Source organism: Nomascus leucogenys, chromosome 14, assembly GCF_006542625.1.
Source record: "Nomascus leucogenys isolate Asia chromosome 14, Asia_NLE_v1, whole genome shotgun sequence".
NCBI classification, from domain to species: Eukaryota; Metazoa; Chordata; class Mammalia; order Primates; family Hylobatidae; genus Nomascus; species Nomascus leucogenys.
The window spans coordinates 47,277,514-47,293,554 of record NC_044394.1 but is presented as its reverse complement, the minus strand read 5'-3'; the positions used below and the strand labels follow the sequence as shown (position 1 = coordinate 47,293,554).

At 46.1% G+C, this 16,041-nt stretch overlaps 2 protein-coding genes across 15 annotated transcripts in view; one reads left to right on the top strand and one right to left on the bottom strand.

Annotated features, from left to right (window-relative positions):
• FER1L5 (fer-1 like family member 5) overlaps positions 1 to 1,966 on the bottom strand; it is a 57,975-nt gene extending 56,009 nt beyond the window's left edge. Inside the window, exon 1 of the mRNA XM_030828435.1 lies at positions 1,809 to 1,966. Coding sequence (XP_030684295.1) covers positions 1,809 to 1,893 — 85 coding nt within the window. The 5' untranslated portion in view covers positions 1,894 to 1,966. The remainder of the gene's footprint in view (positions 1 to 1,808) is intronic.
• Positions 1,967 to 7,045: 5,079 nt separating this feature from the next.
• KANSL3 (KAT8 regulatory NSL complex subunit 3) overlaps positions 7,046 to 16,041 on the top strand; it is a 45,219-nt gene continuing 36,223 nt past the window's right edge. For 5 of the 14 annotated variants that reach the window (XR_004033432.1, XR_004033430.1, XR_004033431.1 and 2 more), the window contains exons 1-3: positions 7,046 to 7,142; positions 8,229 to 8,494; positions 13,953 to 14,123. Coding sequence is in view for 8 of the 14 variants with exons in the window: in XM_030828427.1 (XP_030684287.1) it covers positions 8,280 to 8,494; positions 13,953 to 14,123 (386 nt within the window). In the remaining 6 variants the exon portion in view is untranslated. Of the gene's footprint in view, positions 7,143 to 7,386; positions 7,572 to 7,592; positions 8,495 to 13,891; positions 14,124 to 16,041 lie in introns of those variants that run through there. The other 9 variants (XM_030828430.1, XM_030828428.1, XM_030828431.1 and 6 more) reach the window with 7 other exon arrangements.

Sequence of the window (16,041 nt, the reverse complement as noted above, 5' to 3'; positions counted from 1 at the left end):
CACAGAACAACAGCATAAAATAAAATAAAGAAATTCCATTCTTTACTCATATCTCCTGTAGGAACTACTGTGTCCTCTTTTATCTTGGGCCCGGTTTTCTCCCTGCCGACGGTCCCTGTGAAACCCATTTGCCTGTATCCACCATCCTGTATCTCCACCTACGTACTTTCACCCTTTTTTCTCTCTTCTCTTCTCTTCTCTTCTCTTCTCTTCTCTTCTCTTCTCTTCTCTCTTTCTCTTCTCTTCTCTTCTCTCTCTCTTTCTCTCTTTCTTTCTTTCTGACAGACTCTTGCTCTTTCGCCCAGGCCAGAGTGCAGTGGTGCTATCTCGGCTAACCGGTCTCCCGGGTTCACGCCATTCTCCTGACTCAGCCTCCCAAGTAGCTGGGACTACAGATGCCCACCACCGTGCCCAGCTAATTTTTTTTTTTTTTGTATGTTTAGTAGAGACGGGGTTTCACCATGTTAGCCAGGATGGTCTTGATCTCCTGACCTCGTGATCTGCCCGCCTCGGCCTCCCAAAGTGCTGGAATTACAGGTGTGAGCCACCACACCCGGCCTCTTTTTTTTTTTTTTTTTTTTTGACGGCACCTCATCTCCATCTGTTGACCAGGCTGGGGTGCTGTGGTGCGATCTGGGCTCACTGCAACCTCCGCCTCCCAGGTTCAAGCAATTCTCCTGCGTCAGCCTCTCAAGTAGCTGGGATTACAGGCGCCTGCCACCATGCCCAGCTAATTTTTACATTTTTAATAGAGATAGGGTTTCACTGTGTTGGCCAGGCTGGTCTTGAACTCTTGACCTCCAGTGATCTGCCCACCTCAGCCTCCCAAAGTGCTGGGATTACAGGTGTGAGCCACTGTGCCCTGCCCTTTCACCCTTTTTTCTTTTACTTCTTTCCTTTTAGCTGCCATATCTTTGATATCTAAATATACCTAACATCTCTCATTTTCTCTCACAAATTCTTTCACTCCTTTCTTTCCCTTCCTTCTTGGGATTCTTTTACCTAAAAAAAAAAAAAATGGAGATAATAAAACTTGCTTCATTTACCTCTGGAATTGCTGTGAGGAGCAGACATCATTGTACATATGAAAAGGCTTTGTCAGCTGGGCACGGTGGCTCACGCCTGTAATCCCAGCACTTTGGGAGGCCGAGACGGGTGGATCCCCTGTGGTCAGGAGTTCAAGACAAGCCTGACCAATATGGTCAAACCCCGTCTCTACTAAAATGACAAAAATTAGCCAGGTGTGGTGGCATGTGCCTGTAGTCCCAGCTGCTTCGGAGGGTGAGGCAGGAGAATCGCTTGAACCTGGGGGGCAGAGGTTGCAGTGAGCCAAGATCACACCACTGCACTCTAGCCTGGGTGACAGGGTGACAGTCCGTCTCAAAAAAAAAAATGCTTTGTCAATTGTAAAGCTCATGCAAACGAAACTAATATGATCAAGCAGTTATTACTAAAAGTTGTACTAAGGACTACACACATATTATCTTTTTAAACTCCCGCATCAATCTGAGGAAGCACGGACTTTCTTTTTAAACCTTAATTTATGGCACAGCTCCAGGTCATGGAAGAAGGTCCAGAAGCACTAGTCCTCTCTTTTTTCCATAGCCATTCCCTAGCAAAAGTGGGAGGCAGAGAAGTCATAATCAAATGATAGCAATAAGTTTTGAGAGAGCTGGACAACGTCTACTTCACTTTGTGTTACACAGGCCATCTTTTATGTAGTAGGGTGCCATACACCTCTTTTTTCACTGAATGCATGTTGCCTCTGGGGGCTTCTCTCTCCCATGTGGACCCAGGGAGGCTCTCACCTCTGAAGTCGATGGACATGCAGGGCCTGGGTAGGGGGGCTAGTGGTGGGTCAATCTTGGCTGACTGCACAACAAGCCGCAGCATCTTGGAGAACTACTATCTTCCCTCCTTGCCTCCGCAGCGCCACAGCTTCCTTTTTGGAGCTCCTCAGTCCAAGGCTCTTCCCAGGGATCCTGGGGTGAGTAGAGCCCTGCTTCCCATCTGTTGCTTAGCAACAGACAGGATGTCACAAAGGTGGGCCGTTCTTGGTTCTGGAGAGGAATTAATTAGAAAGGGGGGAGGAGGAGGAACAGGGTATAGGTGACTGGGCCTGTAGAAACAAAACCACCTGGCTGGTTTCACCCCCTCTTTTCTCTTTTCTCCTATTATGCTTTTTTTTTTTTTTTTTTTTGAGATGGAGTCTTGCTCTTGTTGCCCAGGCTGGAGTGCAAAGGTGCGATCTCAGCTCACCACAACCTCCACCTCCCGGGTTCAAGCGATTCTCCTGCCTCAGCCTCCCAAGTAGCTGAGATTACAGGCATGTGCCACCACACCCGGCTAATTTGTATTTTTAGTAGAGATGGGGTTTCTCCATGTTGGTCACGCTGGTCTCGAACTCCCGACCAGTTCGAGATCTGCCTGCCTTGGCCTCCCAAAGATCACCAGGTGATCTGCCTGCCTTGGCCTCCCAAATTGTTGGGATTACAGGTGTGAGCCACCAAATCTGGCCTTTTTAAATTTTTTTTTTGCCCACCCCACACCTGCCCTCCTTGCTGTCCTTTTGATTTCAAGGTCAGACATAAGGTTGATGTTTTCTGCTTGTACAAGCAAGTTGTCTGGAGTGAATCATTGCCAAAGTCACACAATTTAGATGAGAAAATAAGAAAACAGTGAAGCGACCTGAGAAAAGGGATAGGAAAATCAAGGACTATTTCTGTGAGGTCTCAGGGAAAGTTCTTCCTAACGTGGAAACCTCCTTTTTACTAAGAAAAACCTAAATTTAGATACAAGACCCTCTTTGACAAAAGGAAATTAGCTTTTGAATTAATGAGCTCATATGGAAGGTCAAGGAAGCCAATGCAGTTTTGAAGCGGCTGTCTTTATGGTTGTCCGAGCCTCTGTGCATTAAGATGGAGCTGGGGCATTTATTCTTATTGTCCACAGCAATAAGGTTTAGGCTTTAGGGTTGAATATCATATAAATTACATCTTATCCAATAGTTAGAATGAAAACTAATGAATATTTAAAAGCTGGGATCAGTGGCTCATGCCTGTAATCCCAGCACTTTGGGAGGCCAAGGTGGACAGATCACTTGAGGCCAGAAGTTCGGGAACAGCCCGGCCAACATAGCAAAACCCTGTCTCTACTAAAAATAGAAAAATTAGCTGGGCGTGGTGGCACGTGCCAGCAATCCCAGCTACTCGGGAGGCTGAGGCAGGAGAATCGCTTGAACCTGGGAGGTGGAGGTTACAGTGAGCCGAGATTGCACCACTGTACTCCAGCCTGGGCGACACAGAGAGACTCTATCTCAAAAAAAAAAAAAAAAAAAGGCTGGGCATTGTGGCTTACACCTGTAGCCTGTAATCCCAGATCTCTGGGAGGTCAAGGTGGCTGGATCACGATATCAGGAGATCAAGACCATCTTGGCCAACATGGTGAAACCCCGTCCCTACTAAAATACAAAAAATTAGCCGAGCATTGTATTGCGCGCCTGTAGTCCCAGCTACTCCAGAGGCTGAGGCAGGGGAATTGCTTGAACCTGGGAGGCGGAGGTTGCAGTGAGCCGAGATCACGCCACTGCACACAAGCCTGGCCACAGAGCAAGACTGTTTCAAAAAAAAAAAAAAAAAAAGAATATTTAAGAACTATCTAGGCCGGGCGTGGTGGCTCACGCTTGTAATCCCAGCACTTTGGGAGGCTGAGGCGGGCGGATCACGAGGTCATGGGATCGAGACCATGGTGAAATCCCATCTCTACTACAAATACAAAAAATTAGCCGGGCGTGGTGACAGGCGCCTATAGTCCCAGCTATTCGGAGAGGCTGAGGCAGGAGAATGGCGTGAACCTGGGAGGTGGAGCTTGCAGTGAGCCGAGATCGAGCCACTGCACTCCAGCCTGGGCGACAGAGCGAGACTCAGTCTCAAAAAAAAAAGAACTATCTATTAGTTAATGAAACAACTACTTAGCAGTAAGTGTACCATGCAGTCTAAGAGATGAATGGTTTCAAAGACTGAAACGCTGGGTCAGTGATCAGGGTGCTGATTGCTTTCTAGTGCAGCAGATTAAAAAAACAAAGTGCTTCTTGGAAGTTTTTCTTGAAATCTAAACACAACACAGTGCTTTTCACTTTGTGAATGGCTTTTCAAAGTAAGCATGACACAAAAGACCCTCTAAGTGAAAAGCTGACAGATTTGACTGTATAAAATAAAAAATTCCTATGTAGAAATTATGCCTTAAAGCTAGAAGACAAATATCAAAGCAGGGAAAACATTTTCAATGTACTTAATGTCCAAAAGGTTATTTAATAAATGTTTATAGAGCAAGCTCTTACTTAATAAGAAAAGGATGACTATCCCAAAGGAAAACAAAGGCAAAGCTCCTATCAGATAATTGCCCAAAATGACAAAAAAAAATTTTTTTTTAAAACCCTCAGTCTTGTTAATAATCAAACAAATACAATGAGATACAATTTATGACTTTGCCAAATTGGTTTCAAAAGCCAAAAAAGATGTAAAAAAAAAAATCAAACTCATTGGGCACGGTGGCTCACACCTGTAATCCCAGCACTTTGGGAGGCCGAGATGGGTGGATCACGAGGTCAGGAGATCAAGACCATCCTGGCTAACACGGTGAAACCCCGTCTCTACTAAAAATACAAAAAATTATCCGGGCATGGTGGCATACGCCTGTGGTCTCAGCTACTCGGGAGGCTGAGGCAGGAGAATCGCTTGAACCTGGGAGGCGGAGGTTGCAGTGAGCCAAGATCTCCAGTCTGGGCCACTGCACTCCAGTCTGGGCGACAGAGAGAGACTCTGTCTCAAAAACAAAAACAAAACAACAAAAAAAACTCATTAATAAGCAAATAAATGGGATAAGACACCATTTATCACCTCTTAAATTGGCAAAGAATGAAACAAAATGATAAACGCGGTGCTGAGGAAAGGAAGGGGTAGAGAAAAGATACAAATCTGTTTATAGTGGGAATGGGAATATAAGTAGAGAAATAGCAGAACCCTGGCCCCAAACAAGCGCCCAGGAGACAAAGTTAAGGGTAGGGAGAGGTGGGGCAGGGGCTGTTCTATTTGTGATAATTTCTATGGCATTAAGCTCCGTATTTCTAAACAGCACTTTTAAATAGCATTCCTTGATTTTTTTCAAATCTGTAAGGCATTTTCCCAGTTTTATTGTTTTCCCTGGGGCTCTCCCTCCTGGTCTTCTCTTCTCCCCCAGCCGAGACTAGTGGTCCCCAGTCCTGCAGCACAACTATTGTCTTGGGATACTCTTTGCCATCACCTTCAGAATTCCTCGTCTGCTTCTTGTATTAGACCCTGCTTCCCCGATCCTATGCCTTCCGTCTTCTCAGTTTACCCTCTCATCTTTGTGGAACACAGCTTTGAATGTGTAGCTTTCTGAATGTTTCGAGTGTTTGCATGCCTGTACCTATCTTTTTTTTTTGAGACCGAGTCTTGCTCTGTCGCCCAGGCTGGAGTGCAATGGCGCGATTTCGGCTCACCGCAACCTCTGCCTCCTGGGTTTAAGAGATTCTCCCACCTCAGCTTCCTGAGTAGCTGGGATTACAGGCATGCGCCACCACACCCGGCTAATTCTTGTATTTTTAGTAGAGACAGGGTTTCGCTATGTTGGCCAGGCTGGTTTTGTACTCCTGAACTCGTGATCCACCCTCCTCAGCCTCCTAAAGTGCTGGGATTACAGGCGTAAGCCAGCACACCTGGCCATTTTTTTTTTTTTTTTTTAATAGAAACGAAGTCTCACTGTTTTGTGCAGGCTAGTCTTGAACTCTTGGGCTCAAGCGATCCTCCCACCTCGGCCTCCCAAAGTACTGGGATTATAGGCATGAGCCACAGCTCCCGGGTGAGATTTCTCATCTTGAACCATGTCTCTTGCTGTCTTGTCTCATGTCTCTTGATGTCCTGTTGTCATTCAGTCAACCAAATAACCAATTATTGATCAGTGAACATTTGAACAGTTACCTATGTTCTGGGCTGTATGTTCTCTGGAGGACACAAAGGTTAATGTCCCTGATTTTGAGGATCTACTCTTTCTACACAAAACACATAGGAAAGTTAACCACACAAAGCAATCTAGGGTCAGTAACAAAATTCTTTTTTTTTGAGACGTAGTCTCACTTCGTCGTCCAGGCTGGAGTGCAGTGGCGCGACCATGGCTCATTGCAGCCTGGACCTCCCAGACTCAAGTGATCCTCCCACCTCAGCCTCCTGGGTAGCTGGGACTACAGGCATACACCACTATCACACACGCCTAATTTCTAAAATTTTTTTTTTTTTTTTTTTTTTTGAGACGGAGTCTCGCTCTGTCGCCCAGGCTGGAGTGCAGTGGCGCAATCTCGGCTCACTGCAAGCTCCGCCTCCCGGGTTCACGCCATTCTCCTGCCTCAGCCTCTCCGAGTAGCTGGGACTACAGGCGCCCGCCACCACGCCCGGCTAATTTTTTGTATTTTTTAGTAGAGACGGGGTTTCACCGTGGTCTCGATCTCCTGACCTCGTGATCCGCCCGCCTCGGCCTCCCAAAGTGCTGGGATTACAAGCGTGAGCCACCGCGCCCGGCCTAATTTCTACAATTTTTTATAGATACGGGGGTCTCATCATATTGGCCAGGTTCATCTCAAACTCCTGAGCTCAAGAGATCCTCCTGCCTAGGCCTCCCAAAGCGCTGGGATTACAGGCGTGAGCCACATAGGTAAATTCTTAATGAGTAAATTCAGGGGGCTGCCCTGGTGGAGGTGGACAGTTGGGTGCTCGACCGCCCAGAGGGCACAAAGGACCAACACGGTGGGGGCGGCGAGAACTGGGGCCGTAGAAGCCAGCCTAGTCCTCCGCCCTCGCTTTCCCTACTGAAAATGCGCGAGGGGGAAACTCCAGCCTAGGTGTTGACTTTCTGCTTCGGACTGCTCGCACATTCTTGGCGCTCCTCTTTCGGACAGAGGCGCCGGAGCTTCGTCCGTACCGGGCTTTGCCGCTCACCGCCTCTCCCTTCCCAGGCCGTAACCCGCTTCCGCGTTTTACTCGGTGCCCGCAGTGCCGGGGCGTGGAGGCGTTAACGCGCACGCGCTTAGGGATCCGGCCGGGGCCGGGCGCGCGGCCGTAAGAACGCGGGTGAGAACAGCGTTGGCTTCGAGGGGATTGGCGGTCCGTGGGGATCACGGCCCTGGTTGGGACGGCCAGGGGTCTCGGCGAGGGCTTCAGGGCTCCCGGGGCATGCGGGGGCCCGGGCTAGGGCCGGCTGCCGGGGCTGGTCGGGCGGGTCGGGCGGGGGCCGCGTCAGGGCCTCCGTGACGCGGACGCCGAGCCCTGCCCCAGGGAGCGGGAGGCGGGGGGCGGGAGGCGGGGGCCAGGCAGCTCCTCCTTGTCGCGAACTCTGGATGACCTTGGCCAAGTCGCTTCAGTTCCCCGAGCTGGCGACTTCGTCTGTAAAATGCGAGTCATAGCCCTGTCTCCTAGATGAGCCGTGTGGAGGCTCAGTGGCGGGAACGCCTGCGGGGCAGCCGTGGTCCTGGGCGGTTTGCTGGGGACGCCTCACCGGGGGTGAGGGTGAAAGGGCTTCAACGGGGATCATTTTGTCACAGGCTTTGTGGGGGGGCAGCTCTCATTTTTATATAAACAACTGTGGAATATTACGAAGTACTTACGGAACTTTTGTTTCGCACAATACGAGAGGCTTCAAGGAAATGGAGCCCTAGCTGGGATTCGCTTTTTTGAGGCCCGCGTTGCCCTGCCCTTAAGGGGTGCCCACGCTCTAGCTGCGGACCTGGCTCTGTTCGCATTGTCGTTAGAGGATGGTGTGAAGCAACAGAGATCCTTAGCTTTCAACGAATTCATATTTGTGATTTCCTGTTTGCCAAAACCCTTCCTGCCCACCTAGGAAGTGGTGCTGGCCAAGCAAGTTTAGTGTGTGTCCACGCGAGGTCTTTCTGAACCTTGGGGTAGGTGAGCTCTCCCGTTAGCTAATTTCAATTCGCTAGAGGTTGAGTGTGGGACAACTCATGGCACCATAGTTTTTTTTTTTTCTTTTTTTTTTGGTGTTGGTGTGCGATTCCACGAACCGTCCCCACCAGAGGTCTGCCGTGAAATGGATACTCAATAGAAATGATAGTAGGTTACAAAAGTAAGCGTGTTAGATGGTGTAGATTGGGAGAAATCTAGAATATTGGAATTGACCTAAACTGAAACTTTTCACTGCAGGTGACTAACATGCAGATACCCATGCTCTGACTTTCTGCCCCATCCACTGACATGGCCCACCGGGGTGGGGAGAGGGACTTCCAGACTTCAGCTCGACGCATGGGCACCTCGCTGCTCTTCCAGCTTTCAGTGCACGAACGGGAGCTGGACCTGGTTTTTCTGGATCATAGCTATGCCAAGCCTTGGAGTGCCCACCCAGATGCCAGTAGTGCCCGCCCCACCCGCATGCTCTTTGTCACTCCCCGGCGGCAGCACGAAAGTACCATGTGAGTTTGGGCTTCTAAGGGCTGCTGCTAACCTCACTGGGCAGTGATCAGATGGGAATTTAGAGAGGATTTTCTCAGGATTGACTGGGGGAGATTTATGAGGCATTTGGATGTTAAATTCAGGCATCTCTTAAGCAGCGTAAGGATAGCAGGCTTGAATGTGGATATCTCTATGAGACAGCTAACAAGAGGTAGGAAAGCAAGACGTGCAAATGAAAAGCAGACAATATATTCCACTTAGATAGTAGGACGTGTGGAAAGGGGAAAATCGTAGAGGGTAATTTAACTGGTGAAGAAAAAGACGAAAAGTTGATTTTAAAAGATTACCACACAGGATACGACTCTTTATCACATTAGTCCAGTGCTCTGGGTTGCTTGACAGTGGCAACAATAGCCTTTTTATAGTAATGCATTTTGCTTTTCTTGGCTTCACACACGAAGGTTAGGAGCCAATTCCCAAGACGTTGCTTTTTCTCTTCCCTTGTTACAGAGCTGCTACCCATGGGTTAATCTAAACCCTTCTTATGTCTAATGATATTTTCACCCAGCCTATGTTATAGGGTAAGGAAGTTTCATAAATTGACTACCTGATGTGTGATACAGTTACATTTGGTCTAAATAAACCTGTTTGCCAATTCTTTTGCACTTTAAGGCATTCTAATTATGTTTCAAGATGTGTTGATATATTCCGTTATGGTGATCAAATCATGTCCTTAATAATTTTGTAAACTTTTGGAGAAGAATTTTGTCTGTTTTTAATCTGACCTAATGTTTAATCTTTCCTTAAGCACTGGTTTTAATTTTGTTGGGGCTTAGAGCCCTTGTAGAAGCTTCTTTAGAGTCACCCCCTCCTGGAATTGAGCCTTAATGACCTAATGAGTTAGAGATACCACAATGTGTGTGTGTGTGTGTTTGTTTTGTTTTGTTTTGAGATGGAGTCTTGCTCTGTCGCCCAGGCTGGAGTGCAGTGGTGTGATCTTGGCTCACTGCAACCTCCACCTCCTGGGTTCAAGTGATTCTCCTGCCTCAGCCTCCTGAGTAGCTGGGACTACAGGTGTGTGTCACCGTGCCCGGCTAATTTTTGTATTTTTAGTAGAGACAGAGTTTCACCCACCATGTTAGCCAGGCTGGTCTTGAACTCCTGACCTCAGGCAATCCACCTGCCTCGGCCTCCCAAAATGCTGGGATTACAGGCATGAGCCACCGCGCCTGACCCACTGTGTGTTTTAAACATGTGCAGAATAGTGTTTTTTATTTCATTTCCTAATGACTTTATAATTTTCTTGGCTTTTTTGGTTGTACAGGAGATAAAATCTGTAACTTTAGGCAAAATTTAGCATAATCTTGATGCCTCTGGCCTAGGGCATATCTGAAAAGCTCCTTTAAATAGTAGTTGAAGTCTTTTCCTTTTTTGCTGCGTATTAGCTTCTTGCTGACATTAAAACTCCTGTGTCCACATCTCATGACATTTTCTTAAAGTGAGATTCTGTGGACTTGGTTCTTTTGGTACTGAGAAAATTGTTTCCTTTTATAATCTCTGTCTCCAAATACAGACCCTGAAAGTGAGAATTTGGCATGCTCTAAGAACTCTTTTAGGCCAGTGTGGCCAGAATATAATAGCAGTAGGGGTATAAGTGGGAGGTAGGGAGAAGTTGGCAGAGGTTACCTCATGAAGGAATTTGATTCTAAGAGTGGTAAGAAGTCATTGAAGGATCTTAAACTACAGATTCAATTTATACTTTAAAAAGATCATTTTGGATTTTTTGTTGAGTATATCATAGTGCAGGAGTAGAACTTACAAGACCAGCTGCAGGCTGCCATTGCAATGGACTGAGATGGGCCAGAAATCGTGATATCTTGTATAGGGCAGGAACAGTACAAATGGAGAAATATAGATGGCTTTCAGATGTATCTCATAGGTAGAGTGAATAGGTTAATAGGATCTGCTATGGTGAATTGGAAAGAAGAGCAAGAACCAGGGTTAAAGGGAAAGGTAAAATTAGGATGACAGATTTCTGGCTTGAGCAGTTGGGTGGTGCCATGAGTTAGGGAAAACTGGAGGAGGATAGGTTTGTGATGGTAAAATCAAGAGTTCTCTTTTAGGTACACGTATCCAAGTACCTAGCTCAGTGTCTGGCCTAGAGAAGATTATCAGCTCTTTTGCCCACCACCCAATCTAGCTGCACATGATTTCATTTCATTTCATAATGATGTAATTATTTCAGTCATTGGAAATGGATGCAGTAAGGTCACTGAGGTCAAAAAGTTAACATAAAGTTTGGCAGATAGCCACTAGACGAGTTTGTTTGGCATAGTATTTGGGGTGACAGAGTTGGTGCAATGTATCATAAAGTGGGGAAGGACCCTTGGGGACTAGGATTTCTTTTTATCTTTCTTTTTTTTTTTTTTGAGACGGAGTCTCACTCTGTTGCCCAGGCTGGAGCGCAATGGCGCAATCTTGGCTCACTGCAGCCTCCGCCTCCTGGGTTCAAGCAGTTCTCCTGCCTCAGCCTCCCAAGTAGCTGGGATTATAGGCACCCGCCACCATGCCTGGCTAATTTTTGTATTTTTAGTAGAGACGGAGTTTCAGCATGTTGGTCAGGCTCGTCTTGAACTCCTGACTTTAAGCAATCCACCTGCCTCGGCCTCCCAAAGTGTTGGGATTACAGGTGTGAGCCACTATGCCCGGCTGGATTTCATTTTAAAATATGAAAGACCTTTAGATGTTCATTTATATTTGTTTCTGTTCTAGGCTCTGTACAAAATGAGCTAAATAGCTAAGGTATGTGCATTCCAGGTCATCTGTCTTAGATGATCATACAGAAAGGAAATCATAGACTTTACACTATATATTAAATAACTACCAGTTGACTTGCTAATGAAAGGGAAAGTTTGTATGAATTTAAAACTTTAGACCAGCACTGTTTAACAGAACTCTCTGTAATAATTGGAATGTTCTATACCTGGGATGTCCAGTATGGTAACTGCCACCACGTGTATCTGTTGAACACTTGAAATGTGGCTAACGTCACTGCGGAACTGAATTTTTTATTTTTTTAATTTTTTGAGACGGAGTCTTGCTCTGTCACCCAGGCTGGAGTGCAGTGGTGCGATCTTGGCTCACTGTAACCTCTGCCTCCTGGATTCAAGCAGTTCTCCTGCCGCAGTCTCCCAAGTAGCTGGGACTATAGGTGCACACCGCCACACCCAGCTAAATTTTTGTGTTTAGTAGAGATGGGGTTTCACCATGTTGCCCAGGCTGGTCGCAAACTCCTGAGCTCAGGCAGTCCGCACACCTCTGCCCTCTGCCTCCCAGAGTGCTGGGATTACAGGCATGAGCCACCATGTCCAGCCTTTTTTTTTTTTTTTTAATTTTTTGAGATGGAGTCTCGCTCTGTCCCCCAGGCTGGAGTGCAGTGGTGCGATCTCTGCTCACTGCGACCTCCTCCTCCCGGGTTCACGCCATTCTCCTGCCTCAGCCTCCCAAGTAGCTTGGACTACAAGCACGTGCCACTACACCCTAATTTTTGTTTTTTTTAGTAGAGATGGGATTTTACCATGTTGGCCAAGCTGGTCTCGAACTCCTGACCTCAGGTGATCCACCCGCCTTGGTCTCCCAAAATGTTGGGATTACAGGCACGGGCCACTATGCTCAGCCTGAATATTTAATTCTATTTAAATTTTTTTTTTTTTTTTTTTTTGGCCCGAGGTCTCTGTCACTCAGACTGGAATGCAGTGGTGTGATCTTGGCTCACTGCAACCTCCGCCTCCCAGGTTCAGTTGATCTTCCACCTCAGCCTCCCATGTAGCTGGGACCACAAGCTAATTTCTGTATTTTCAGTAGAGATGGGGTCTCACCATGTTGCCCACACTGTTGAACTTGTGGGCTCAAGCGTTCTGCCCATCTTGGCCTCCCAAAGTGCTGGGATTACAAGCCTGAGCCCTTGTGCCCAGTAATTTTTTTTTTGAGACGGAGTCTTGCTCTGTCACCCAGTCTGGAGTGCAGTGGCACAATCTCGGCTCACTGCAAGCTCCACCTCCTGGGTTCACACGGTTCTCCTGCCTAGTGTCCCGAGTAGCTGGGACTACAGGCACCTGCCACCATGCCTGGCTAATTTTTTGTATTTTTAGTAGAGATGGGGTTTCACCGTGTTAGCCAGGATGGTCTCGATCTGACCTCGTGATCCACCTGCCTCAATTTAAGTAGTCCTGTGTGGCTTATAACTACTGTATTGGACAGTATCTAGGCAATCAACTCGTTAGCCACTTTTCTCCATTTGTACTGTTCTTGTCCTTAAACAAGGTATCATGATTTCTGGCCCATCTCAGTCAACTGCAGTGGCTGCCTAGCTGGTCTTCTAAATTCCACTCCTGAGCTATAGCCTACTAAACAAAAATTGAAAGTGATCTTTTAAAAATATTAGCTTGAGTCAAATCAACTTGCTTATGGAATATATTGTCCTTTTTCCTGAGACTGGGTCTTGCTGTGTCACCCAGACTGGAGTGCAGTGGCATGATCAGAGCTGACTGTAGCCTCAACCTCCTGGGCTCAAGCAAGCCATCCTCCCACTTCAGTTTCCTGAGTAGCTGGAACTGCAGGCAGACACCACCATGCCTGGCTAATTTTTGTGTTTGTTGCAGAGATGGGGTTTTGCCATGTTGCCAAACTGGTCTTGAACTCCTGGGCTTAAACAATCCTCCTTCAGCCTCCCAAAGTGCTGGGATTACAAGTGTGAATCACTGTGCCTGGCTATATTTGTCATTTATTTATTTATTTTTTGAGACCAGCTCACTCCTGGGCTTAAGTGATCCTCCTGCTTCAGCCTCCCAAGTGCTGGGATTACAGGTGTGAGTCACTGTGCCTGGCCGTATTTGTCATTTATTTATTTATTTTTGAGACCAGGTCTTGCTCTGTCACCCAGGCTGGAGTGCAGTGATGCAATCATGGCTCACTGCAGCCTTGACTTCCCAGCTTCCAGCAGTCCTCCCACCTTTGCCTCCTTAGTAGCTGGGATCACAGGCATGTACCACGTGCCCAGCTAATTTTTGTATTTTTGGTAGAGACGGTTTCCTCATGTTGCCCAGGCTGGTCTTGAACTCCTGAGTTCAAGCAATCCACCTGCCTCGGCTTTCCAAAGTGGTGGTATTACAGGCGTGAGCCACTGCACCTGGCCCATATTTATCTTAAAAAATAAAAATAGATATTTATCATTTTTTATATAGACTCATTGAAAAAACGACTTTGTGTTCTTCCAGTACATACCATCATGTCTGAGAGGGCAGAGATCTAGACAAGTGTGGGAAAGATGACTTTGGATCAAAATTTTCCTGTGAATATAATGTGCTTATGCGTGATTTAAAGCTGACTGTATTAAAGATACATTTTTTGTCAACCAGATGATTGTTAAATACCTGTGAAGTATGTGTGGCCCGGTCCTATTTCCTCACCTGTTTACAGTGAATCAGACGTCCCAATAGATGTGGAGACGGTCACATCAACGCCTATGCCACTCTATGACAATCAGAAGGCACGCAGCGTCATGAATGAGTGTGAACGGCATGTCATCTTTGCCAGGACTGATGCAGATGCCCCTCCTCCACCAGAGGACTGGGAGGAGCATGTTAACAGGTAGGCTGCTGATCAGGAGGATGGTCACTGCCCTGTAATTATTTCGTATCATCTTCATTGAAGTAACACTTATTAGGACCTTACTTCATTTGCAACAACACAAGTCAGAGTGTTCTCCAAAGTCTCGCATTATAACTCTCAGTTCACCATGCTGTGTGTGAGCTCCTTGAGAGCCGGGCTTACATCTCAACCATCTTTGCATACTTCACACTAGGACGTTGTCAGGCACACAGTAGGCATATAATGTTTGTTGAATAAATAAGTGAATTAAATTTGATAGATATGACTAGCTCTGTAGTAGCTTCTGTTGTATAAGTTATGATATAGGGGTTACCCAAACTACAAAAAAATGAAATGTACATTTGTAAGATAATGTGTTTAAATGGTTTATAGCTAGGATGATGAAAGTTGTGAAGTCACATGAAAAGCTAAAAGATGTTTGAGTGCCTTTTAAAAATAGATTTGCAGGCTATGGAGGGCACACCGATGCCTGTTTTCGTGAGTATACTGGCTAGTTTTGTTCCCAAGCTTTCTACCGCCCCCAGGGGACTCAGCACTCCTCTCCTGGTTATTTGTTCCTGTTCATTTGGTAAACATTTACCTAATCACATAACATCTTTTTGGGGTTATTATTTACATACCATACAATTCAGCTATTTAATGTGTACAGTCATTGGTTTTTAGTATAGTCAGAGTTGTATATTCATCACCACTGTCAATTTGATAAACATTTTCATCATCCGAAAAAGAAACCTCATACCCATAAACAGTTACTCCCCATTTCCTCCCAGCTTCTCTGGTCCCTAGGAAGCACTAATTGACCTTTGTCTCTATCGATTTGCCTATTCTGGACATTTCATGTAAACGGAATCATGCAATATGTGGTCTTTTCCTAGTGGCTTCTTTCACCCAGCATGATGTTTTCAGGGTTTATCCATGTGGTTGCGTGTATCAACACTTCATTTACATTGTATGGATAGCCCACATTTTATTTATTCATTAGTTGATGGATATTTAGGTTGTTTTCATTTTTTGGCAATTGTGAATAACGCTGTTACGAACATTTGCATACAAGTTTTTGTGTGGATCTAAGTTTTTAATTCTCTTAGTTATATACCTGGGAGTGGACTTGTTGGGTCATATGATAACTCTGTATTTAACCTTTGAGGAATTGCCAGACTGTTCTCCAAAGTCGCTCTACCGTTTTACATTCCTACCAGCAGTGTACGAGAGTTCTAGTTTCTCCACATCCTTGCCAACACTTACTGATTTTCTTCTTTTTTAAAAAAATTATAACCATTCTACTGGGTGTAAAGTGGCATCTCATTGTGGTTTCAACTTATATTTTGTTGATGGCTTTTTGTCTGTGTATCCATATATCTACTATATATAAGGAAATGTTACTTCTTATATCAGGAGTTGGTAGGTGGTAACTTTCCATAATTTTGGAGAACCCTTATTTTATAATAGAGAGAAAGAGGGGTAGAAAGTTTGAGGTGATTGACATGATTTCTGAAGCTGGTTGGAAGTTGGGAATGAGATTGAACAGGTGTGCTTGTGTGATCAAAACAGCAGCTGTTGAGGGAGGAGCAGTTCTGCACCTTGGTTGAAAAAAGCTTGTGAAGAAGTTGGTTGGGGTCTTGCATTGGAATTAATTTAGTGCCTTAAGAAGCTCTTTTCTCATGCCTGTAATCCCAGTACTTTGGGAGGTTGAGGTGGGTGGATCACCTGAGGTCGGGAGTTCAAGACCAGCCTGACCAACATGGAGAAACTCTGTCTCTGCTAAAAATACAAAATTAGCTGCGTGTGGTGGCACATGCCTGTAATCTCAGCTACTCGGGAGGCTGAGGCAGGAGAATCGCTTGAACCTGGGAGGCGGAGGCTGTGGTGAGCCAAGATCGTGCCATTGCACTCCAGC